The sequence below is a fragment of the Babylonia areolata genome, chromosome 8 (genome assembly GCF_041734735.1).
Source record: "Babylonia areolata isolate BAREFJ2019XMU chromosome 8, ASM4173473v1, whole genome shotgun sequence".
Classification (NCBI taxonomy): domain Eukaryota; kingdom Metazoa; phylum Mollusca; class Gastropoda; order Neogastropoda; family Buccinidae; genus Babylonia; species Babylonia areolata.
The window spans coordinates 48463166-48490083 of record NC_134883.1 but is presented as its reverse complement, the minus strand read 5'-3'; the positions used below and the strand labels follow the sequence as shown (position 1 = coordinate 48490083).

At 40.0% G+C, this 26918-nt stretch overlaps 1 protein-coding gene across 1 annotated transcript; it reads left to right on the top strand.

Moving 5' to 3' along the window:
* Positions 1-26918, top strand: LOC143285214 (uncharacterized). The gene is made up of 22 exons (XM_076592461.1): positions 1-537; positions 2039-2082; positions 3698-3758; positions 4081-4195; positions 5084-5172; positions 5770-5896; positions 7755-7856; positions 9034-9111; positions 10042-10137; positions 12011-12157; positions 15408-15443; positions 16478-16536; positions 17082-17164; positions 17644-17698; positions 18439-18553; positions 20455-20543; positions 21424-21550; positions 21888-21986; positions 22784-22882; positions 23282-23380; positions 25153-25296; positions 25765-26918. Exons 1-22 carry the CDS (start codon positions 382-384, stop codon positions 26094-26096), a joined length of 2352 nt encoding a protein of 783 aa, XP_076448576.1. The 5' UTR covers positions 1-381; the 3' UTR covers positions 26097-26918.

Sequence of the window (26918 nt, the reverse complement as noted above, 5' to 3'; positions counted from 1 at the left end):
GAACGGCGGACTGTTAATTCAGAAACAACAGTGAATTTCTCCCTCACGTCGGAATGGAACAGTAAGAATACGGAGTGGAACCTGTTGTTTGCTTCCACTGAAGACATCATTGCAACGCATCAACAGCAACTGACTGAATTATCGTCTGCTATCAGTTCCAGAAAAAGCGCCGTGCGGCGGCGACAGCTTATAGCAGAGAGACACGTCAAGTTTTCACGCTGTCATCGGTTGACGAGTAGGTGCACACAACAGTCGACCATATCAGTCGAAAAGCGGTGTGGGTTAGTCTTCTTCCACATCCTTTCAAGCGACCCCAGAGTGCCAGGTGTGAACAGAGATACTGGCAATATTACAAGTAGTTTGGGAGAAAAGTCGAAAGTCATGAAAACAACGTTGCTGTCCGTGTGTTTATTGGTCTTCACACTATCAGCAAACCAAATCGAAGGGAGGTTTGATTACCGTGAAAGAAGGAAAAGGCCGCATAGACAGTACTATGAATGCGAAACGTGCGAACAGGTAGTCGAGAATTTCAGAAAGGTGAGTGTTGTTGTTTTTTTGTTTTTGTGTGTGTGTGTGTGTGTGTGTGTGTGCTTGCTTACTGATACTGTGATAGCCTTGCAGGAACATGATGGGGGGTCAGCCCATTGAAGCTAATCTCTCATTACTTGTGCCTGTGGATCAGCCCTATGTTCCCCCAGGTCTATGTTCCCCCTACCCACCCCCAAATTAACAATTTCTGGGTCTTTATTCCCCCAGGTCTATGTTCCACCAGCTCTCCCCCCCCCCACCCCCAGGTCTGTGTTATCCCAGAATCAGGGCCCCAGATTGCATTGTTTAGTCACATCTTTGCATTTTTATGTTTGGCAGGTGTTGAGAAAGTTTCCTGACCACTAATAACCACTGCCTGACCACTCACAGTGCTCAACTTAACTTTGTGATGGTTATGCAGTATCTACACTTATTGAGATGACCTTATGACTAGCTGACTGCTGGCCATTACTGACCACTACTTGCCACTTTTGACCACTACTGACCATAAGAATGAAGTGTTCAGATTTTTTTCTTCTTCTTCACGTTTGTGCATTTCATTTCATATATCATCATCATGATATTATGATGTCTTGGTAGATTTGTGACTGCTAATTGACAAAGGGTAATCAGTGTAACTGTCTGTCTGTGTCTGTCTGTCTAAACCCACTCATGTGTACGAGTTAATATAATGTGGGAGTCGCAGCCAACAAATGAAGAAGACCGGATTTGACCATTAACTGAGCACTGCTGACTAATGATGATCATTTCTGATCATTACTGACCACTGCTAAAAGTTTCCCGAATGCAGTGAGCATTTTATTATTATTAAGTCGTCTTTACCCAGTTTGACTATTCACTGACTAGTACTAACCACTACCCCAAAAATATTTCAGTTTGTGTTATGTTAACATGTTTTCATATATGGCAGTATGAGTACTTACATAATGTTGATACTTTTTCACTGGTTTTGACCACTGACCATTACTTATAACTACTGACTACTGACATTTGGCGGAAAATAGACCTACCAAAACATTTTTGGTGGGAATGTCGACCTGGGGGAAGAGAGGTCTATGCATAGGAACATAGACCAGGTCATGAGAACATAGACCTGGGGGAAGATAGATGTGAATATGCTCACATATGTCCATGATGGTGGCATTTTTTCCTGTATTTTTTATGATGGTTACTTGGTTTGGGAATAATAGAGAATTTGTTTTGATAAGATCTGATTGGAGCAGAAACATGTCCCTGTGTCATTTTAATTTGTTATACTTATAGAGTGGTTTGGATTTGAACTGTCAGCCTTAAGTTACAACATATTTATTAAAGGTTTCTGAAGCAATAGCAGTTCCACAGAATGAGCTGTGGTTGCTAGTCTTCAAAATGTTATGAATGTAGACCTGTGTCACTTTGTATGATTGAAAAGTTGATGTATATATTCAGATAATTTATTATTACCCTCGCACAGAATGTCATGTCCAAACGAATCTGTTTGTTACTGTAGGGTTTAGAACGTACCAAGAAGTACACTTACGCTGATAAAAACAGGTAAGACAACATTTTTGTTTCTTTGTTTGTTCTTTTGTTTCACTTTTACATGTTTTAACAAGTATATTAAGAATACCACAAATGCTTGAATGAAAACATAGTGTTTGATTCACAGGACTAGTTAAGTTGCTAATGAACATTTTTGATAGAGGTGGGGTGGGGTGGGGGTCGGGGTCAGGGCGGAGGCAGTCCTCTCCTTCCACTGTTTTAACCTTCCCCAACCAAGTCAGGTACCTACTCACACCTGGGTGAAGTAAAGTACATTTCCCAAGGGAACAACACTATGTCAAAACAGGGGTTTGAACCCTGACCACTGGATCAGAAGTCTTTGCTGAATCAGCCATGGCATCTCATTATATATGTATATATATGTATATGTATATATATGACACTTGTCGACCAAGCTGTGCTTCAGATATCTGCAAGAGGAATTTAAAGGCTTTTGAAATTGACACAGAACACTGGGAGGGCCTTGCAGACAACTGCTTCAGTTGGAGACACACTCCAAGCAACTGAAATCAGAAGAAAGACTGATGTGTGCAGCAGAAGAAAAGTGGATCCACAGAAGGGAATGCTGCAGTTTAAACTGCACAGAGTCAATCCACTGGTGTGACTTGTGTGACAGACTGTCATTCACACACTGGTTTGCTCAGCCACAAGCTGGGCTGTACCAGGAGGGCAGACATGTACATGTACTAGGATTTATCCATAGTCACACTGATTGACAGAGGCCAATGATATATATATATATATATATATGTATGTATGTATATATATTGGAGAGAGGGGGAGGGGGGGAGGGGGTGGGGCAGGGGGTATGGGGGGGGACAGATTTTCAGAATGTTCATTTTCCTTCCTCATGGGATTGATTTGATTGTTGACCTGATATGTTTACACATGCATGACTGTTCTCACCCAACCGTATACTGATATAGGTAGCTATACTCACTCTTTTATTTATTTATTTATTTATTTATTTTGGTGTGTATGCTGAGTATGTTGTTTCCAAAACCAAAACTGACAAAATACTGGCATTGATTACAGGATCTTCATCATGTATATTTGATCTCATGCATGCATAGATACACATAAAGGGTATTCAGACACTAGCAGACATGTCACATCTGTTGACTCAGGAAATAGGAGAAATCTCCATCCTTAAACCCATCAGACGCTGTGACCTGGATTGAAACCCACGACCCTCAGATTGAAAGTCCTACACTTTAACCACTGTAGTATCACAGTGTCTGTCCCTGCCAGTCTCACCCACCATCAGCTCTGTTCCTTAGTCTTTGCTGTCAGTTCAAACCAAAGAGTGAAAGGAAATGACTGCAAAAGGGGACAGCTTCTCCGGAAAGAAAAATAGTTCACTAAGAATGAAAGAAAGGACTGAGGGACAAAATAATTCTAAAGGGCGCTGACTTGAAATATTTTGTAACTGTAATGCTTTTGACAGAAAAATGTTTCTGCTGTTACTGAACATAATGGGAATATCCATGATACCTGACATCAGATACAGATACAGTATGTCTTATATGCTTGTGTGTCACAAGTTAATGGTAGTTACTTTTTGCGAATGTGGTTATATTAATGTGAAGCCATGGTGTTATTGCAGTGAAACGAGGCTGGTTGAAATATATGACCAGCTATGCAAGGATATCCATGAACAGCAAGAGGTATGGCAGACTTTATTCATATATAAATTTATTTTCACTATTACATTTATGCTTGTATGCAGATGAATAGTTTTATATATTTATGATTTTGACATGTGTATTAGCATGTATGCACACACAGATACGCAGACACACAGACTCTCTCTCCCGTTCTCTCTGTCTCTATGTTAAGTTCAAATTCCTACTTGCAGTCACTCACAAGGAGACGCTCACTCTAGTAGCTGTTGGTCTCATTCTTCTTTGTTTTTATTTTGTTTTGATTTTTTTCCTCATTAAGAAATCTACCACTTGCTAAAACTTTCTTTTGATTTTGTTTTTTCAGTGTCCACGACTCTTGGAAGAATATGAGGAGCTCATTGAAACTTTCTGGTATAATGACAATTTTGAAAAGACTGCAGAAGCGTTTCACAAATTTTTCTGCATTGATAATGTGAAAGGTAAGATAATTTCAGTCATACTTGTAGTTGTACATTACAGTACCATTGTCCATGTTCTATACGTTATTCTTTCTCTTCACATTATAATACCATTGTCCAAGTGAATACCATTCTTTCTTTGCACTGTACAGTACCATTGCCCAATAGTTTGCCATTCTGTCTCTTTTTGTGCCAGAGTTTGTGTTCTCTCCACCTTTGCATGTCTTTGTTTTTGTCTTTCACTCTTCAGTCTTTGTCACACTTATTTGTATTGGTACTTTTTTTTTTTTAAACTTGTTTTACAGCGGGTCAAAGCTTGTGGCTAAATGCAAACCTTTCTGCTTCATTTTATTTGGATAAGCTGTGATGAACTGATTGGGTGACCTGGCAGGAAAAAAAGAGCGCAGGAGGATTAAATTAAAAGACTGAGTTTCAGTTCTGTGTTCAGATTCAACAGTACTTGGAAAAGAATGCCTTTTGATGAAACACCTATCCCCCATAAAGAAATGCCTAATTAGAAAAACAGCAAAAAGAACACACACACACACACACACACACACACACACACACACACACACACACACACACACACACACACACACACACACCCATAGCCACCCCACCCCCCACCCCCACACACAGACACACAGACACACACACACACACACACACACACACACACACACACACACACACACACCCATAGCCACACACACCCATCCCCCACCCCTACACACAGACACAGACACACACACACACACACACACACACACACACACACACACACACACACACACACACACACACACACACACACTCACACACACACACACACAGATACATGGTGATGAAGGACAAATTTGTTTCATAATGTTATGTTGATAGTTGATGCCTGTATTTCCTTTCCAGCATGCTGTCCAAAAGGCACTTTTGGTCAAAACTGCGAGGACTGCACAGGTGGCAGAAACAGACCTTGCCGAGGAAATGGACGTTGTGATGTTAGTATATCTGTGATCTCTGTGGGCTGTCTGCTTCTTGTAGTTAATGTTGTGTTGACATTGTTTATCCCATCCTTGCTGGGTTTTTTTTTGGGGGGTCAGAATAGTGGTAAGAATGATAAATCTGCAGAAGCCTTGCAATCAAGAGTGGAGTGAAAGTGTAAGTGATGGGTTCTTCACCCACATAATTTGAAAACAAAACCAAAGTCGTGCCTCTGAATGTAAGGAACAGCAACGTGCATATCACACGAAGATATGGAAAGGAGACTGAACATTTCAGCTGGTGACACAAAAACTGTCCAAATTGTGAAAATGCTATGAATTTTGTGAATGATTTGAGGTGTGTGTGTTTTTTTAAAATTATTTTATTTTTTTTTTATATGTTTGTTTCAGCCAGTGTTGAGCCTTACTGTATACTATCCAAACTGGAATTTTTCCTTTTTTCATTGAGAGGTATATGCACAGGTGTACAGTTGTGTGACTTTTTGTTTTATTGTGACAGATGCAGCAGATTGTGTTTTTGTTTTGTTTTCAAATATTTCATGACTAAAGTGTCAATGGTTTCAAGACTGTCATGTATTTGGATGGTGTGTGCAGGGCTCAGGGATGAGAGCTGGCAATGGCCTGTGTATCTGTGACACCGGGTACAAGGGCAGCCTGTGTGAGAACTGTGATGAGCGACACTACGAAATACTCAGAAATGAGACTCACACCATTTGTAAAGGTACCTAGTCTTTCAAGACCTCTGGTTTGTTTTTGTTTTTTTGGGGGGAGGGGGAAGGAGGAATGTGGGAGGCGGAGGGGGGGGGGATGCAAAGTTTATGTTGATGCATATTTTTGACGAGACGAAAGTCTTGTGCCCAAGTTTTCAGATTGGGTTTTGAAGTACAGTCCATTAACTGTTGTATGTAGATGTGTGCATTAACTGCTGTATGTGGATGTATGAAGTTTCTGTATTTTTTCTTTAAAATATGCTGAATTTTAAGAACATGCATGTTCATCTGTAATTAGTTCAACTCCTTTGAGTACCTTCTCAAGGGTAATCCATTTTTATTGTCAGTTTTTAAATGAACACCAAGAATGCTTACATAATTAACAAGAATGTATAATTTTTAAAACAAACCCATTGATTAGTTGAGTTTCCCTTTTAAGAAATACTTTGGACTTTTACTATATGCTTGCTATCACACATTGATGAAATGTATATGTACATAAAGAAATCTGGAATGTTGTCAGTGGTTGGTGCACATGTGACAGGGTTGGGGAAAAAAAAGAGAGACAGAGAGTGAGAAGAAAATGACTGGACAGGCTGAAATGAGTGAAAAGCAAGCAATGAAACGAGTGAAAAGCAATCAACTTCATTGCATGCAACCTTTTTTGTTTGCTGCCCAATCATCTGTACTGTCTCAGTGGCATAACTCCCACACAGATCATTTCATCCCCATTCATGGTCACACCAGGGTTTGTCTGTTGCAGTCCCAGTGTCAGCAGTCTATAAGGAAAATTGATATAAGGTGCATGCAACCATTTCATTAACCCTATGAGCCCTGACCACCGCTTTACTGGTGGTGGGAAGGCGCCTTTTCACTGTGTTTAGTGCATGTGCTTTGGATAAAAAAGATCAATTTCTACCATGAAGCGTGCAGAGTCTCAACCTGACACGCCTCCTTTGATCAACCGATTCTGCATGCTCGGATTCATTTTCAACATCACTATCTGTAGCAAAATAATCCGATTCGAATTCCACCTCACTGTCAGAGTAATCATTGTCATACTCTACTTCTGATAAGTCATCAAGCGTATCAATTACTTGCTGCGTTGTGTACAGTTGTTTTCGCGCACGTTTTGTCCCTGATTTCTGCCCTTTCGGGCCAGATTGAGACTGCATGCTTCAAGTGTTTACGCATCGCTCAACCGGTGGCTGGGCATTATGTCATTTTTCTCTGCTACCGGTAAAGCGGTGGTCAGGGCTGAAAGGGTTTAATACCAATTATTTGCAAATTTTGGCTCAGGAGCTCAGGCAGAAGGGTTAATATTGCTCAGGAACTCAGGGCTCAAAGGGTTAAAACCTGGCAGTTGTCTCTTAACATGACCCACTTCATAGCTCATCCCAAAACATTGGACATATGGCAAAATATGCCAGCCAAAAGATTACACAGTACAACTAATTTCCCATACAAAGCAAGTACAGAAGAGAAAAAATCTGTGAGAGATTTCTCACTTTCCTTTGCAGGTTACACCCTTCCCTTTTGATGACAAAAAGAGAAAGAAAAAAAAAAAGAAGAAAAAAAAAGAGGAAATGAAAGATGAACGGTTGCTTTATGCAGCAGTGTTTCTTTTAGGGGGGAAAGGAAGTCAAAACAAAAACTTTGTTGGTTTGTGATCTGTGATATTTTAGGTTTTAGTTAATTATGAAGAGAGTGTGCATTCTCCTTAGTCCATGATACAGTGACACAGCAGCCTATTCTTTTTACTCTGTTTTGTGCTGAGTTGGGCAAATTATACTATCTCAGTATCTGTGACAAGAGGTGTTTTTTTTCTGAAAAAAGATGACTGATCCAAACAGTATGGCCATGTTACAGCTTGTCACAAATCCTGCAAAACGACATGCACCGGAGATGGGCCCAAGGACTGCTACGACTGTGGTGATGGGTGGAAATTTGTCAGAGACAAAGGATGTCGAGGTAATGGAACACCTCCTGAAGCATGTTCTTTGTCTGATATTGTTAGGTACATGTTCCTCATTAAACAATGTCAAATAACATGCATGAATGTTTGCTTCTGTCACTACATTATCTCAGCGCACCAATTTATTAGTAATATTACATGTCTTTTTGGAAGAAAACGGTGATATCATTCACATGCAATAACAGGTTACCTGCTTCCGGGAGGTTATTGGCCGTAGCTACTTTCGTTTTCTCCGCTTAGGCGGATGGTAGTTTGCACAGGACAGGAATGTCAGACCCCTGCCAGAGTCTGCACTAGTGGGTCATGGTAAGTATGTTATTTAAACATAATTTTAGGAAGAAAATTTCCTTTATTGCTGGTAAGGTAATAGATTTTTGTTGTTAATGTTAAAAGTAATTAAAAAAAACAACAAACCAACATAATCAGATGTTATCATAAAACCTGTTCACCAGAAAATTGTAACTTGTCTGCAGTGATGGTCTTCTATGGTTATGTTATGTCATAATTGTTACTATTGGTCTTGATAGAAAATATGCATACTATTCATCTCGATAGAGAATATGCAGACACATAACAGTTGCATGTCTCACACAAACACACACACACACACACACGCGCACACACACACACACACACACACACACACACACACACACACACTCTCTCTCTCTCAGTAAATATGTATATATATTATAAATGTGTGTGTGTGTGTGTGTCTGTCTGTCTGTCTACATGTCTATATATACACATCATATACTCATGCTTTGAAAGGCAGCATGACGGGCATAGTAGTCGAGTGTTCCTGGGTTCGAATCTTGGTAACGGCGCCTGATCTGCTAGTGCCTGAACCCCTTTCATGTGTATACGCAAGCAGAAGATCAAATACGCATGTTAAAGATCCTGTAATCCATGTCTGCGTTCTGTGGGTTATGGAAACAAGAATATACCCAGCATTCACAACCCCAAAAACAGAGTATGGCTGCCTACATGAAGGGTAATAACAGTCATACACGTGAAAGCCCACTCATATACATACGAGTGAACTTGGGAGTTGCAGCCCACGAACGAAGAAGAGGAGAAGAAGAAGAAAGGCAGCATGAGCTCATATGTAATGTTTCAGCTGCTGACTTTAAGCTGAGTGACTTTTTCTGATGGTGCATGTTGGTGTTGCAGATGTGAATGAATGCCTGTCCAAGCCCTGTGGAGAGAAAGAGTACTGTGCCAACAAACAGGGATCCTATATGTGTAGGGGTAAGCTGACACCACCGACAACAATAGTTAGTGATACTGGTGTGTCTGTATCTGTGTGTGTGTGTGTGTTGTTTTTTTGTGTGTTTGCGTGTGTGTGTTTACATGTGTGTGTTTGCGTGTGTGTGTGCGTGTGTGTGTGCGTGTGTGTGTGTGTGTGTGCATGTGTGTGCGTGTGTGTGTGCGTGTGTGTGCGTGCGTGTGTGTGTGCGTGTGTGTGTGTGTGTGTGATTTTGTTTTTTTCTCCTATAGCAATGCATCAGGGTGTACAGAAGCTTGTACATTTTTGTGCAAACATATCTGAGTGTATGTGTGCGTGACTGTGTATGTATAATTGGATGAGTATGCATATGGCTGCATAGGGTGAAAATGAATCTGTCTCATTGTTAATTTGTAAACATATATGTGCCCATTGTGTTTGTTTATAAGTTTATGCTTGTACTCCAGACATATATTCCTGCATGGTCCCTGATGAAAGTTTTGTTACACCAGCCCACCTGGAATGAGTATGAATAGTATTTTGATTAATTTTCTTTCTTTTTTTCCCCCCTGAAATACGCTTTGAGGTACTTTTATAGCCAGCAGTTTCCTGAGGACAAAAAGCAATCCAGTACAGGGTGTCTGGAATATGTCTAATGTTGATAGCTTCTAAATTGTGGGCATACTCAAAATAACACACAACAGGCATCAGAGTTCCAACCTTGTTAAATGCATTGATGGGAACTGTTTACATCCCAGTATCCCATGCACATGCAAAACATAAACAATAAGAGTTATTTCCTATTGATAAGTGCTTTCCATTACAATAAGGGAAGGGGTAGTGGTTCAAATATGTTCTTCCTATGGCATGTATTATTGGTATTGGACAGTTTGACTGCCGACTGGTTGTTGCTGGAGATGAGGTTGGACAGAGAATCTGGTGGCATGTTTCAGCTTGTGACCCTGCCTGTGACACTTGCTATGGCCGTGGTCACACAAAGTGCAGGAACTGCAGCGAAGGCTATCTGAAAAACAATACAGAATGTTTGGGTGGGTATGCGGAATGAGTGTTTGCGGGTGTAAGAATGTGTACTGTTCTGTGCATTGATTTTACATGTGTAGAAGGTAAATAGGGAGAATGTAGGAGGAATTAACCCTTTCGCTGCCAGGAAAATAAGATTTAAGTGAAATCTATTTGCCAGGGGTTTTCCACAAAGAACGGGTATAAATTTTCAAAAAATTCTGTGCTCTTTGTTATTGGAGAAAGACCCATAAAAGTATATATTTTCTGAAAGGTAAATGAATAAAGAATACAAAACACATGCTATTTTCCCATTTTATATAGTTTTAGTGACATGCTGTTGTTTTGAAATCAGTGTTTTGTTTTTTGTCACATTTTCAACTTGTTCATTACAAACATTAGTCAGGTAATTTGCACAAAAACATCATATTTTCTGGACAAATGGATATCTTCAAACACAAAATCATAGTAGAACAACCACAATATATATATATTTTTTAAGAGATAGATACACAATACATTGTGACTTCTCCAACTGATAAGATGGATGTGAGGCCACACCCCCTCAGTCTCCACCCCCCACTCCTCCTCACCCCTCTCACACGGTCACTTGATTCAGTTCTCATCAGACCGCGTTGGCTGCGTGCCAAGAATATCGCTCTGCTGCTAATTCGGTCATCTGTCGTCTGCTAACATCTGTACAGCCGGCATCACTCACTGACAGTCGCATCTTGGCCACTCTCTTGATTACTCCCTTTATTTTCTATCAGATCGTCCTATAAATGTTCATCTCTATCTTCTCCTTCGAATTTACGCTTCAATTCTTTCTGAGCATCAGCTAAAGAAAGAAATCATGGTTGATTTAGTTCGTCACGATCGCATGTCTAGAGCACGGCGTCAGTCCGACATTTTGTTGAGCGAGCGAGGAGAGAAGTCAGGCAAACACTTGGACAGTGACCCAACCAAAACGTTCAAATAAAGGACTGCTTCATGACGTAGATGGGGTTTCTAGCTATGAATAGAATCTAGAGAGATTCCCCAGGCTAAAACTACCACTATTTTTGCCAAGGAAGTGAATGCAAACCAGGGAAAAGTCAGAATATTTCGATGACGAGTTATCTCGTCATGCAGGCAGCGAAGCATACATGCTTGCCATGATGAGTTATCTCGTCATGCAGGCAGCCTAGGGGTTAAAGAGACAGAGAGAGACAGAAAGGTACTTATATAGAGTGAGACAGATATACTTATTCTATATATATATAGAGAGAGATATGTATATATTTATTTGTAGAGAGTGATAGATACATATGTTTGTTTTATGTAGAAATAAATAAATAATGAATAATTTTATGTTATCTGGAGAGATAGATGCTTATATTTATTTTATATAGAGTGATAGATAAATATATTTATTAAGAGAGAGAGGCCAAGCAAGACCAAGTAATTCTAAGATGGGTCAGGACGGTACAATTAAGGCAGCGTGGGGAGAATGAGATAGAGAGGCCAAGCAAGACCAAGTAATTCTAAGATGGGTCAGGACGGTACAATTAAGGCAGCGTGGGGAGAATGAGAGAGAGAGGCCAAGCAAGACCAAGTAATTCTAAGATGGGTCAGGACGGTACAATTAAGGCAGCGTGGGGAGAATGAGAGAGAGAGGAAATCGGAAATGTTGATTTAAAGCAAGATGTCCATGAACAGTTGATCCATTTCAAAATATATCTATGTGAGTTCAAGTCAGCTGGAGTGAAAATACATAAATGCATGGGCTATTGTTAGTGTTGAATGTGATTATCAGTGCAAATTTTTGTGGGTGTTTTATGTGTTTTTTTTTTGTTTTTGTTTGTTTGTAATGTCTGCAAGGATGGACTCTGTTCTGACCATTTTTTTTTCTGTGTGTTCCAGACATAGATGAATGTCAGAGCACTGGCCATGAAGACCTGTGTATCAAGCGGGGAGAGATGTGTAAAAATGCCCCTGGCTCTTACGTCTGTGTCTGTCAGCCCGGCTTTGTCAAGGATCTGTCTGGTGCTTGTGTCCCAGAGAAAAAGGGTGAGCTGTGAAGCTGTGTTTATCACATTGGTATTTGTTGTGCAGTTGTGATCTTTGGCTCTGGTTCTTTCAGAGTACTGTTGTCAGGTCTATGTTTTCTGGTCTCTTCTCTGTAACTGTACATGGCTCTTAGCTGAGGTTGATCTTGTTGTCTCTTCGAAAGCGCTGAAGTCTTTTGGAGAATCAAGGCTTTAATTGTGTGTGTACATGTGTGTGTGTGTGTGTGTGTGTGTGTGTGTGTGTGTGTGTGTGTGTGTGTGTGTGTGTGTGTGTGTGTGTGTGTTCACAAGATAATGTGTGCTCACAAGATAATGTGTGCTCACAAGTGTGTGCATGCCTGTACATGTTTGTGGTATGCTGCAGAAATTTTCAGTAAACTGCTAAGTGACATTGAAATTCCTCTCCAAACATGTTGCTTTGTTGGCAGTCTATTATTCATTTACAACAACAAAAATCACACTGAACAAACAGTTGACCACACTTGTCCCATTTTATAATGTGATGATTGACAGTGGACAAATGGAATTTGAGATTTCATGTATTGTTAAATTTTGGATTGATCTGCTTTGATTGCTGACTGGAAGCTGCATGGACAGTACTTATGGGGACAGTTATATGGAACTGCACAGCGTTTTACATGCTGTTTTGTAACAATTGTTACAGGAAGAAGGACGGGGGTAATGGGAGTGATGGGGGTAGGGCAGAATGGGTAGAGATCAGGGGTAGAGGATTGACTGCCTGAATATCCATGCAGTCTTTTGTAAACGATACATCATTATTAATGGGAGTTCAGTAAGAATTGGGAATGTAACGGCCAAAAATTAAGAGGATGTATCTATATTTTTAATACTTGGATATTTAAGTGCATACATGAAATCTCATATTTTTTATAATTTTTGTGCAGACTGGTTATATAAGAAAAGAAAATGATTTAAATCTAGTTATCATGTGAAGAATTCCAAAAATGGCAAAGTCAGTGTTAAAGAATTATTTCTGGCAAAGTGTAATATTTTAAAAGGTAGTTCTGTCAATGTTTTTTTCTTTTTCTTTTTTTTTCTTTTACTCAGTTTGCTCTGTATAAGTGTATTGCTACAAAAATCAACCAGTGTGTAGCTCTTTGTTGTGTACTTCCTTCAGATTTCTGAATTGATCTTTCACTGGTTGATTTGCTTTGGATTTGTGCGATGCCTGCTGTTGTTATTGACTGTTTGGTTTTCATGGTGTCGATGCTCAGGTTTTCTTCTCTGTCACTGCGCTGACTCCAGTGCACAGGCCTGTGCTGATGTGTCTGTGTGTGTGTGCTCCTGTAGTTTCTGGTGTCAGGATCATGGTGGTGTGATTGTCGGTTGTCGTTGGCGTGGATTGGGCAGATCTGTGATGTGACAGCTGGCATGAGATTCAGTGCAACAGGTGAAGGAGGGTAAGCTCACTCATTTATTGGTTGTTTGTTGTTTTTTTTTGAACTGTTGATATCCAACTTTGATCTTTATCTTATGCTTTGCATGGTGTTTCAGTGATTCAGTTTTATAATGTTGAAATCAGTACTAGTTTTGGATTGTCAATAACTTTTGTTAGGTAGTCTTGGACTGGTTTTATAGTATTTGAAGAAGTCAATGGCCTCTCCGTAATAATAAAAAAAAAAGCAAAAAAAAAAAAAAAAAGCAAGAAACAAAATCAGAACAACAAACAACAAACTCAACTACTCTTATCACAGAACAGATAAAACACCAGAAAAAAAGTAGGAGAGCATACTGAAAAAAAAAATCAAAAAGAAGAAAACTCAGACTGTAGATAGTTATCAAATGAATGTTCTGTATATATAATGAATATTTCATTTGATGAATCCTGAAAAACACTCACTAGAAACAGTGTATGATTTACTGTCAGTTTGATTTCATGGCAGTAAATGTGGTTTTTGTTGTGATTCATTTGTACATGAAAATTTCTTTCATGCTGGCAGACATTAATTTTACCTTGAAAGTGTTCTTCCTCTTCTTATTTTAACAGATGTACAATGAATTACATGTTTTGTCTTCAGTAAAAAACAGCAACAAACCCACCTCATATTCTTCTCCTTTCACTTCATTGTATACATTTTGAAATTCTTTGAGATATGTAATTGATAATGATAGATTGCAATTTGTAGTTTGGTTGTTTTTGTTTATGTAGGATGTGTTCTATCATGACTCATCAGTTAACTCACTCGGGACGCCAAGTTTTCTCCCTTGTTTTTCCCCACAGACGGCCCATTTGTAAGCGTTTGGAAAAAAATTACAAAAAATACAAAATACAGAGTAAGAAAATGAAACTTTCAGAACTGGTTTATTACGTGTTGAGCTATTACATATACAAACACAAAAAAAAAATCAAATTTCTCATCTTATTTTAAAAGTTTTGCCATATGTAGAAAATAATGCCAATTTTTCACCCCGAATCACCATACCCATGCTCGCTTTCTGCATTAAATTCACTTTGTTCTTCGTCATCATCCACCTCTTCAATGTCCGACCCTTCAGTTTGTAGCATTTCAAGTACTCCGGCAACACTAAAACGTTGCCGTCACTGCCTTGTTTGCTCCACAACATTTTGAGAAAGAGCCCGCTTTGCTAACAGGCTGGCATGCAAGCAGACGACTGGTCAGTGACTTTGTCAGTGTGTGAGGGAGACGGGCCACACATGGCAGGCTGGCCAATCATACCATTCGATTGTGGAATTACCCAGAATAGCGCACTCTGCTTGGCTAATCACAAAATCACGTGTACAGCGTGTGATGGATTTTTATTTCTTGAAAATGCTATTCCATTGCGTCGTCTGAAACCGAATACATTTCATGTAGGAATGCTCACGCATTCCTTCGTCCGGAGAGAGTTTGAAATGATGCTGTGCATCTTCTCTTCTTCTCCATCAGCTCTTTGAAGAGTCATTGAGGCACTGCACATAAGAACTGCTCACCAGATTCCTGCAGTCCAATCTGCAAATGATGTGCATAGTCTGTGATAAACTTTATTTTTGAACTGATGAAAAAAAAATGTGTGAAGTGGCATGACACCAAAAACGTATCTGGGACTAGATGTAATTAAGCAGAATGACATTTATACTGACTTTTCTGTTGCAGGGAAAAATTGACATTTGATTACATTTATTGATGTATTACTGTGAATAACATTCTGTTTTTATAGCCCTGATGTGGCCTTAAGACTGGCTTTGCTTAAAACAGTGTGATGAACTTACATTTACATTTGATTTTCAGAGGAGCCAATACAGAAACCGAAAAAGCCCAAATCAGGTAAATGTTCATTCGATCTAATATACACAAATGTCATGTAATGTATACATATACATATCTTCTTACATGTGCTAGCAGACATGCAGTATCGTGCAATGTATGTGTGTAGGGGCATACTATTGAACATAAGTTAGCATGTGAGCAATAGTCAACTTAGAATGAATGCACATCCACATCCACAACATAGTCCAGGAGCATAGCACAGAGCAATAATTCTGATCATTTACTCTGCAATTGTTCAGTTCCAAAGCAAATATAAGGGAAGCTGCTATTCAGTTATAAATACTGGGTTGCTTCCCTATACAACAAACATTGGGGGCAAAAAAAGGTTTTGATACATTTCTTTCTGAAACACTTCTTTTTGCTCTTTCAGTTTGAGCTTGCTCACAGCAGATCTCTTTACTCCTGTCTGTCACTGTTGCTGTGTGACAGCAGGTCAGCCAGTTGTGTGTGGCCATAATTATAAATCGGCTAACAGGAGGTCTGCATCGACGTTGCTTAGCAAGGCCTGGCAAGCTTTGTGTCCAGGCTGAGAGAGTTTAATTGTGAAGGTTTACACATGGTGGAAAAAAAGATAACCTGCATTGCTATGGTCAGTGCTGATCTGAGCAGTGTTATCCCAGAAACAAATGGTGTTATTTATTTTCTTTCCATTTCCAAAGCTGAAAACAAGGCCAGAAGAAAAATGTAAAAGGTGGATAAAGGTGTGTGGCCGTTCCCACAGTTAGCTGAACCCAGCCGTCTTTTTCTTTTTGCTTGTCAGGAGGAAGGGCAGAGCTTATCACCTTGAAATGAACATATCAGTGTGAATGGGTTGGATTGACAGTGCACAGTCATGCTTGACTAGCACACAGTGCAGAAGTACATTCACACACGCTCATGTGCACGCACACACACATACACAAAACATGTACAACACATGCACGCATACATGCACATGCGCATGCACACACACACACACACACACACACACACACACACACACACACACACACACACACACACACTTATTATATTATTTCTTTGCCCTCAAGACAAAAAGCAAGTTCCTAAGTGCTCGGTGTGCAAAGAAGTTGTCAACAATTTCAAATTGGTAAGTGCACTTTTTTCTAGATTTATTATAGCATTGTTAATGTCCATGAACTATTCATGTAACCGTTTACAATAGTATTCCATGACATGTATTTGCAGAGCTTGTGTGGTTGGTGAGGGGTATATTTTGCATTATTTTTTTCTTCAGTTACCGCAATACAAAATTCTCATAAATCTTTATTTATTTCATTCTAGCAAAGATGGCAAATAAGATAGTGTTGACATAAACTTGGGAAAATAAGTGGTGTAAGTTTGGGGGAAGATGACATTCATGAGAGAGAGAGAGAGCGAAAGAGAGAGAGAGTGTGTATAGAGGGAGATGGAAGAAAAAGGAAGAAAGGTATGTCATATTAGGGACGTTTTTCAGTCTTAGTTTTGTGAATGAATGAATGAATGAATGAATGAATGATCTTTCTTTTCTGAGGGTAATATATGAAACATACATGCTTTTCTAAAAAATAGCCCCCCAAACCCCAAACAAACAAAATATAGATAGTGAAGAAAAATGATGCCTTGATGAGGAGAGAAGAACTGTGCATACTTCAGGGACTGGAACGAACCAAACAGAAACACTATGAGGGAGGCAACTCTCAGTGGGAAGAGAGTCGTCTTGGCCGCTATCCAGACAGGTAATAGTGGCCTTTTTTTTTTTTCTTTTTTTTTTCAATAAATCGTGAATTTTTTGGTCTGTTTTTGCTTTGCATGCTTTGTGCTGCTCACCTCAGTGCTGTTTATCTGTTGCAGGTGAATTTATTATTTTTTTAATCATATTTTTTGCTTTGTAACAATGTAGTTTTATGAATTATTAGAAATTTTTTTTGTTTTGCTATGTACTTTTAACATGAAATAGAAAGGGCTGTCATGAATGAAATTTGCTGGAGTATATATTTTAGCATAATGAATATGTATCTTCCACTTGTATTAGTGGTAGTTTTGTTTATTTTCAAGGCGTGCCAATGGTCAAGTGATGATAAATTCTTGACCTATTTTGGGTGTTATTTTCTTACTCAGATACTGGAAATGATGCTAAATCATGAATACATATGACTATATACATGTATATGTCTGTGATTATGTGTGTTCGCATGTGGTGCATTTCTTATTCCAGTGAACTGAGACTTGTGGAGGCCACAGATGAACTGTGTTTCAAAGCCAGTAAGGAGGTTAGTTTTTTTTGTGTTTCATCCTCCGTAAGTTTTCAAACACTATTGTATGTGTGCATGTGTGTGCATGCATGTATGTGTGCGTGCGTGCATATACATGTATGAAAGGGTTGGGGCAAGGGGCAATATACTCTGTGTGTCTCTCTGATATTCACAGACAGACAGACAGGCTGATAGAGAGGCAGACTAGGATAGAGACATTGATACATATATCAAAGTAAGAAAAGCGACTGTGCTGAAGTAAGATTGGTACAGAATCGATTTCAGCCCAGTTGTTCATTCTCTCAAATTTGTGATTTTCCTGCCAGATTTGTTGCAAAGTTGACAATTTGTGGAACAAGGCCCGCCCCAGTTGTTGTTGGAGACAGGGCAGGTGACAGTATGAAATGAACCACTGCAAGTTTGCTTTGTCCAGAAGCCGAGTCAGTAATTGTGCCGAAGTTGGTGTTTGAAAACGAATTAGGAAAAAAATACTGAAAAGAGCAGTAGGAAGGGGGAAGGACAAGATTGAGGAGAGTTTCAAGTTGGGAAATGTGTATTTTTGTCAACGCTTTTTAAAAGCCATTTGTTTTTTGTAAGGTATTAAACAAAAATTGAAAAAAAGTAGAAAAGGGGAGTTTGCAACTGTGTAAGCTTTTGTCTTGCACGTGGCTTTGAATAACATGTGATAGATATGAAATCTTATATGTGCACAGTACAGAAGATCCCCGGTTCACTTTGCCTTGCCATTGCTGTTTCAGTGCCCTCAAGTGTTGGAGGATTATGAGGAGCTGATTGAGGAGTTCTGGTTCAAGTCTGGCCTGAAGAAAGACGCAGACGTATTCTACCAGTACTTCTGCATTGACAATGTCAAAGGTATGGCAAAGGGCTCAGTTTCAGTTTCACAAGGAGGCGTCACTGCATTTAGACAAATCCATGTATGCTATGCTTGACCAGGAGCATAACCCAATGCACTTAGCCAGGCCTTTAGTGCATGCTTATATATTTGTGTACCTATCAAAGTTGATTTCTTCTACAGAATTTTGCCAGAGGACAACACTTATTGCCATGGGTTCTTTTGCAGTGCATCAAGTACATGCTGCATGACCATGTTTATTGTCTCATCCGAATGACTAGACGCTCAGTTTAATTTTCCAGTCAAACTAGAGAGAAAGGATGAGACCCAGAACCCAGACCCTCACAGATACTGTATTGGCAGACAAGCCGAGACTCATGTGTGATGCTCACTTACTGTAAAGTTCGGTCTATAAGCCGCGACTTTTTACCCCAGCTTCAACCTCTGCGGCTTATTTGAGGATTTTAACGACCGGGAGTGTCACGTTCTCGTCTATTCTTAGCTGCCCTTCAACTCACCAAAATCATGATTTCTGTCCATGAATTTTTGGATGAGCTTCAGGATAGTGTGCTAACTGTTCACGTTTTATAAATCAAATCCGCACTCATTAAAGTCTTCAGATCAGCATTCAGTTCTACTCTGCACAAGCGTACACCCTCATCATGCCGAAAACGAGACGTTATGCCTATGATGCAGCCTTCAAATTGAAGGCGATTGACCTAGCAGACGACAGTGCAAGCGACAAACCAGCAGTGACCTCCACCTTCATGTTCATGAAGTGAAAGCGAGGCTGAAGTCAGTGACAAGATGGCGGAGGAAGCTGTGCTGGTTCTCTTGAGCTCGGACACTGAAGACGAAGATTTTAGTGGATTCAGTGAGCAGGATGACGTTGAATAAATGTGACTATCTCTAAATTATGGATCTTAATTTCGTTGTGTTTATTTATTGTTTTTTTGTGGCACTAGCAGTATTTTCGCTTGCTTTTCTTTGTGTTGTTCCCGCTTATGTTTATTTCATAACCTACAGTATCGACAGCTTTTCTGTAGTATCAGTATGTGTTCCAGTACTAGAAATAAGTGCGGCTTATAAACCGGTGCGGCTTATGTATGTATAAAGTTCAATTTTTTCCAAAATTTAGTGGGTGCGGCTTATATACCAGTGCGCTCGATAGACCGAACTTTACGGTAATCAACAATGACAATAATGGAGCTGAGAAAAAAAGGATGCTGTGAAGTATATCATCTTGTAACAGACCATTTGATTGCACACTGTTGTTATAGAAAACAGCTGGTTTGGAGGCACCAGTGATTGCCTTTTGCCCCCTTTTCCTGTCCATAGAAATGGTTCCACCATGCTCAGAAACTGAGCCATGCATGAAGGCAAGGAGCTGGACTTGGCTGTCATAGGATATCTGAGATGCATGCCTTGACAGAATTTTAAAGAGCATTGAGAATTTATCTTCACTGCCTGCCTCCGTCATAACCTGAGAAACATAACATGCACAAATATCCTCACACATGTCTGTGCTTGTGCATGCTCCTTCCTTCCCCCTCCCAACCCCCAAGTACCCACACAGAGAATTTGTCACAGTTTGATACTTTCAAGGTTCTCCTGGAAGAGGGGTGGAAAGTTTGAAGATTAAGTGTGTACATTGAATAACGTGATTGAATTTGGTGCCTGCATGATTGTTTCAAAATGTTTGTGAATGTCTTCACACACATACTCAAGTGTGTGTGTGTGTGTGTGCGTGCGTGTGTGCTTGCGTGCATGCATACTTGCATTTGTTCTGAGAGTTATACTGGCTAGGTGATCACTGCATATGATGTTCACCTGTTTGTCAACTTGCCTGTCCTGACCTACCTGGTTAGCTCTCTTCACATCCATTTATTAACTTTTTATTTTGGCTGACTCGGTCTTTCAGCTTGCTGTCCAAATAACACGTTTGGTCCAAACTGCACTGAATGCACTGGTGGTGTGGAGAGACCATGCAAAGGCAATGGAGTTTGTGATGTGAGTAATGTAGTGTGAATGGGCCATGTCCTTGTTGCATGTTGGTTGAATAGAAAAGGGAAATGAATGTGAGGGGGACAAGGAGGGTGGGTATAGTGGGGTGGGTGAAAGATGACAGAATAACATGACATTAGTGACTAGTTTGGGATTGAATCTTTTCTATATATGAATTGGGAAGTGATGTAAAGATGTTGAGAAAAAACAACAACAAAACTCTGAAGCCTGCTTGATGACAATCATTTGGCAATCACCCCCCACTCCCCATAGAATGGACAGGGAAAACCATTAGCAGAGACCCAGGCGTGCAACTGACAGACCTGGAGCAATCTAGTTCACAGTTCTTCTGTGTGGCGCCCCAGTGACTCTTTACAGAGTGGAGAGAGAAGAGGAAGAAGATTCTTTCTGTCAGCCCTCAGCAGCTGGCAGTGTCGGAAACAATTCTTCCATTTTGAGAACTGTTGGTGCTGAAAGTGCATCAGAATGAGCAAGGATGGGGGTGTGGCTGTGTATGGGAGGCTTGATATGAGTAGCATGTGAATGATGCCACTGGGATTACATGGAATATCTGACAGGGAAAACTTAGAGCTTTACAACACAATAAGTATATATAAAAAAAGGGTGGGGGGAGGGATGGGGGGCGGGGGGTCTTGAAAAGATGGTCATGGATTTCAAGTAAGTAAGTTGCTAGAATTTAGGTTCCAATAAATGATGGTGGAGTTTGAATGACTGGTGGTTGTGATGACAGGGGGGATGCAATAAATGATTGAATGATTGGTGGTTGTGATGACAGGGGGGACGCAATAAATGATTGTATGACTGGTGGTTGTGATGACAGAGGGGACACAAGAAATGATTGAATGACTGGTGGTTGTGATGACAGGGGGAGGGGACACGAGAGGGGACAGGGAAGTGCAACTGCAGCCTTGGTTACGAAGGAGAACTGTGTGACTCCTGCACCACAGGCTACTATCAGACCCACAAAAATGACACCCACACAGAGTGTACAGGTAAAGAGATTTGTTGTCAGTGCATTGAAAGCATTTTTCAGGTGCTGTGATCGCTTGTACATCATGCATTCTGATTACGTGCAAATATATTAATGTGATTTCTGATTTGTTAGATTTTTTGTACATGCCCTACATCTTCTGCTGGAATGGTTCCAACTTTGCTGTGGTTACTAAGTAGGATGTATTTGTGTGTGTGTGTGTGTGTGTGTGTGTGTGTGTGTGTGTGTATTAATATAAGGTTAAAAATGCGTAAAATTTATTGAAATCTACATGGGGTAAAAATAAGAAATATAACGGACAGTTGTTGACCCTGACAGTATTGTTGTTACTTCCTCAGCGTGTCATGAGTCATGCAAGGACTGCTCAGGGGCAGGTCCCAAGGCGTGCTGGGAATGCAGTGAAGGATGGTTTCACACTGACGACAAGGGATGCCAAGGTGAACACGGACAGACAGCCACATAGACATGCTCTTGTGCATACACACACACACCCACTCTCTCCCTCTCCTACCCACTTGAAACCATGTTTGTCATCTAAATGTACGGTAATAATCCCAAGCGAGCATCCTATCATTTCTTGCGAAATTGAATTGATTGATATATGTGTTCTAACCCCATGAAATGGACGTTTTATTTATTCAGTATGGCGTCATGTCATGTCCTGCCCAGCTGAACCCAACCCATCATAGCTTGACCCACAAATGACATCATATCATTGACAAATCATTGACAGAGCCTCAACCAGCCCGCACTGTAACCGAAACTAAAAAAACATCCAACAGCCCAAGATGACACAACATAATTCAGAACATACTCTGCCCATAGTCCAGTCATGACCCACAACCCATCACTCTGCACAGCACAAAACACCAGGCATCACAGCACAGCACAGCATTGAACAGCACACAGCAGCTCAGGCCATCACATCCAACACAAATGTTTCAATTACTGGTGATTTTCATGTCAGCTCTTGTAACATCTGTTCAAATTCCTTCTTTAAAACCAGTTCATACAATCAGTGTGCTGTTTCCTTCTGGGATTCATACTAAAAAACAAACAAACCGATAATGATGTTGTGTGTATATGATGTGTGTATGTGCTCATGTGTGTGTGTGTGTGTGTGTGTGTGTGTGAGAGATGAAAAGCAGCTTAGACTGTTTTATCATCATCTTTCTCTCCTAAGAAGATGAAAAAAAACCCGAAAAAAAACCCAGCAACTAAAATAAATGTGCAGCTTGTCATGAGTCGTGCCAGAACTGTACAGGAGAGGATCCTAAAGCTTGTGGCGCATGCAAGGAGGGTTGGTTCTACACTGAGGAAAAGCTCTGTCAAGGTGAGTGCATCTTGCTTGGCCCTTTGAAAAACACTCACACCTATGTATACACATAGTACCCCCCCCACACCCCCCCGCACCCCACCCCCAAAAAAAAGGAAGAAGAAAAGTAAACAAGAGGTAAAGTCTTGATGGCTCAGGTTTGATTCATGCTACACAAAAACAACAAATCTGACAACACTGACAGTGGGGGGAGGGGGGGGGTATAGAGGAGGGGGAGATGGGGGTGTGGGGGGTTACCAATGCATACACATAGCAACCCATATCATCTTTTTTTTTTTTCTCTCTGTCAGAAACGAGTGTGCATCAAACCAAATGGTGTAAGTAAATGAACAGGATAAAAAAAAGAAAAAAAAAAAAAAAAGAGTACTGGTTGTCTAAGCTATGTTTCCTTTGCAGCATGTGACGAGTCGTGCCAGAACTGCACAGGCCCAGGCCCCAAGGCGTGTGGTGAGTGCAAGGGGGGCTGGACCTACAGCAAGGAGGCTGGATGTCAGGGTGAGTACAACAGGCTTTGCTGTTCAAGGCACACTTTAGGGCACCTTGTTTTTTTTTTTCTCTAGTTTTATGGTAATGCTTTTCTTAAGCCTTGGACAGGTTCTTTGGGTTTGATCAGTACATTGGGTTTATGTGAAGGTCATCCGTCTGCTGCCCCCTTTTTAAATTTTTTTTTATTTATCTTAAAAAAAAAAATTCAAGACAAAATTTGACAAAAAACTAGAACACCAGAGAATCGACAGACAGACAGAAAATACGAAAAAACTTAGCCGTATGAAGAGCACAGGAACAGGAGTCATAATGGCTGCTGGCAAAAGAGGGCGTTAGCCAGCGAGACAAAGGGGAGGTTACCTACTTCCGGGAGGTTATCGGCCGTAGTACTTTCGTTTTCTCCGCATAGGCAGATAGTAGTTTGCACAGGACAGGAATGTCAGACCCCTGCCGGAGTCTGCACTAGTTGGGTCACGGTAAGTATGTTATTTAAACGTAATTTTAGATAGAAAATTTCCTTCTTTTTTTTAAAAATTTTTTTTTTACAGCAGATGTGTTGCGTATAAAGATCTGTCTGCATGGTCTAACAACCCCTTAAAAATGAAACTGGAACTTACGGCACTTGAACAAGCAGTGGATGAAAAATGTGTGTCAGCTGTGGTTTGATATGTGAATGCTGTTAGCAGCATGACAAGTATCTTGCTTTGTCTTGTTCACTCAGTTTATAATTTGTGGAATGAGTGGGATACCTTGGGCATGTACACCTGACTGTATGTTGATACAGACTGTTGTTGATGATGTCTGGAATGAGTGAGATACAGACACACAGAAAATAGTAGTTGCACAGCAACAGATTTTTAAAATTTTCAGTTAATTTTCTGATTGTATCCAAACGTTCAGTTCCCTACATTTTGCAATAGATTGATGAAGGATGGTACTATTTTTTGCAATAGATTGGGATGTATCAGTATTAATAAGTTTGATAAAATAACTGGAGAAACAACAATGAACAGTAACACTGCATACATCTTTAAAGTGTGAACAGACCAGAACCATTTTCCCAGCTGAATGTCCGAGCGTGTTTTATCATTTTCCCATCAAAGTTTGTATTAATAGTGGAGCAGAAGGAGGAATTTTACCCCAAGATTTCTTTCCCCAATATTGAATTCTTTTGAGGAGTATGAGAGAGAATTCATTTAATATTTTTTTCAGTTTTAGTTCAGTTTCTCAAGGAGGCATCACTGCATTTGGACAAATCCATATGTGCTACACCTCGTCCACTAGACAGATGCCTGACAGCGGCATAACCGAACACACTGTGCAGACCTTGAGTGCATGCATATATATATTTGTGTACTGTACCTATCGGAGTGGATTTCTTCCAAAGACTTTTACCAGAGGACAACACTTTTGTTGCCACAGGTTCTTTGGCAGTGTGCCAAGTGCATGCTGCACACAGGACCTTGGTTTATCTGTGTATGGGTCCTTGGTTTATCGTCTGATCCAAATGACTCGACACCGTGATTTTCCAGTTAAGCTTGGGAGAAGGGGTGACAGCAGGAAATGAACCCAGGCCCTCACAAACACTGTATTGCCAGACAAGTGTCTTAATCATTCTGCCACCTTTCTCCTTTCTTTTTCCGACATAAATGAGAGTGAAAAAGAGGGCAGTGGTGTAATGAATCATTCATTTACATTTATGTTTTCAGAATGGTGTAAATGAGTGTGAAAAATAGGGTGATAGTCTAATTAATATGTATCTTGTCTATCTTTGTTATCAGATGTAAATGAGTGTGAAAACGAGGGCGGCGACAAGCTGTGTCCAGAGGGCCAACAGTGTACAAACGCCCCAGGCTCTTACGCCTGTGCCTGTCTGCCAGGTTACATCAAGGACTCCTCTGGTGCTTGTGTCCAGCAGCACAAAGGTAAGGGTATCAGCGGTGAAAACACTGGTCATTTTTTCTGTGTGATAACAGAACTTTAATCACCAGATATTTTTTTCCTTTTCGAGAGTTTTTGTACCAGATGGACTGAAAGTCTCTGTTTTAGAATTTCTGTTTTGTGGCAGTGTTGTGACTGTTGTTAGTGGTAGTGGTAGGGTGTGTATTTGTGTGTCTTGGATGTGTGTTTAATTGATAGCCAGGACAAGTACACTGTTCAAGTCATTACACATTTTGTGTGTATGCATCCATATGTATGTATATTTGTTTATTTTACATTTCATTTCTGCCTCTTTCTTCATGTTTTGCCTTGAAGTAACAGAATACGAACCTTTTTTCTTCTTCTTTAACTAAAAAGTGTATGGTGAGAAAATGTTGCATGTGCATTTTTCAGACATACACAGAAATTGTAAGATATTGTTTCTGTATTAACATTATTTAAAATCATTTCAGATGAATCAGCATCTGCACAAAAAGGCCAAGAGGGTGATGCAGATGCAGGGAAAAAAGATCCACTCAAGAGCTCTGGAGACAATACTGATCAATCTTCAAAAGAAAACAAAGATTCAACAAAGAAATCTGGTGGCCAGACTGCCAAAGATTCACCAAAGGAGAACAAAGATTCAACAAAGAAATCTGGTGGCCAGACTGCCAAAGATTCACCAAAGGAGAACAAAGATTCAACAAAGAAATCTGGTGACCAGACTGAAGATTCCCAACAGAAAGCCAAAGCCCCTACTAAAGGCTCTGGGAACAGTACTGAAGAATCAAAACAAGAATTGTGATCTGTATGATTCAGGTTAACTGACCTAATTAATTTTAGCTTTGACATTTACTTCAAACAAAAAATAGGTGGATATTATTGATTGACAGGGGTGAGTATATACGCAAGTTTTTTTTCAAGGGGCCATTAATGAAAACACAGGAATTGATTAGTACACATTTGGTTTTACTTTTAATAATTCGATTTCATAAGCAGGTGGGCATCAGATTTGTCAGGTATGTCAATAAAGTACTGACAGTTTCACAGTCACAAAGAGCTGCTTAAAGTTTAAATGAATCACAGTGGAGATCAGACCAAATTAGAGCAGTGTCAAACCAAGTACAGAGAATAGAAAACAGTTTGTGGCAACATGCTCACAAAAATTAATACACATACCAGGTACGCACACACTCTTGCACAGCGTTCACGTTTTGATGTTTGCTGTTTAATGTATGCTGAACTTAAATCTCCAATTGTCAGTAGTCAGACCACAAGAATACATACCACTCGGTATTTCATAACTTCCTTGAGGCTGGTTTATTGTTCATACACAGGTACAGAAATTGTTTCTACGAAGAAAATGTTCAAAGCAAATTTTGGTGTAATGAATATTTTTTGATGGTTCTTTTACAGTATGTACATTTTGTATCTCTCAGTTTCAGAGTGATTGTAACAGAAATACCACATATGGATGTAAAAATGTGTTGAAAATTGATATTGTCTTTACTGTGACTATTTTTGCTTGGAAGGTCAACATTTTTGACAGTTGAGCTTCTTTATTGCTTGATTAAACTGTACAACAAAAAGAACAACATATAAACACCACCACATTTAAAAAAACAAC

Excerpts from the sequence above, each read along its gene's own strand:
- LOC143285214 (XM_076592461.1), top strand. The coding sequence starts at position 382 with ATGAAAACAACGTTGCTGTCCGTGTGTTTATTGGTCTTCACACTATCA. Across the intron at positions 3,759-4,080 it reads ATATCCATGAACAGCAAGAG|TGTCCACGACTCTTGGAAGA; the intron begins GTATGGCAGACT and ends TTGTTTTTTCAG. Across the intron at positions 25,297-25,764 it reads TTGTGTCCAGCAGCACAAAG|ATGAATCAGCATCTGCACAA; the intron begins GTAAGGGTATCA and ends AAATCATTTCAG.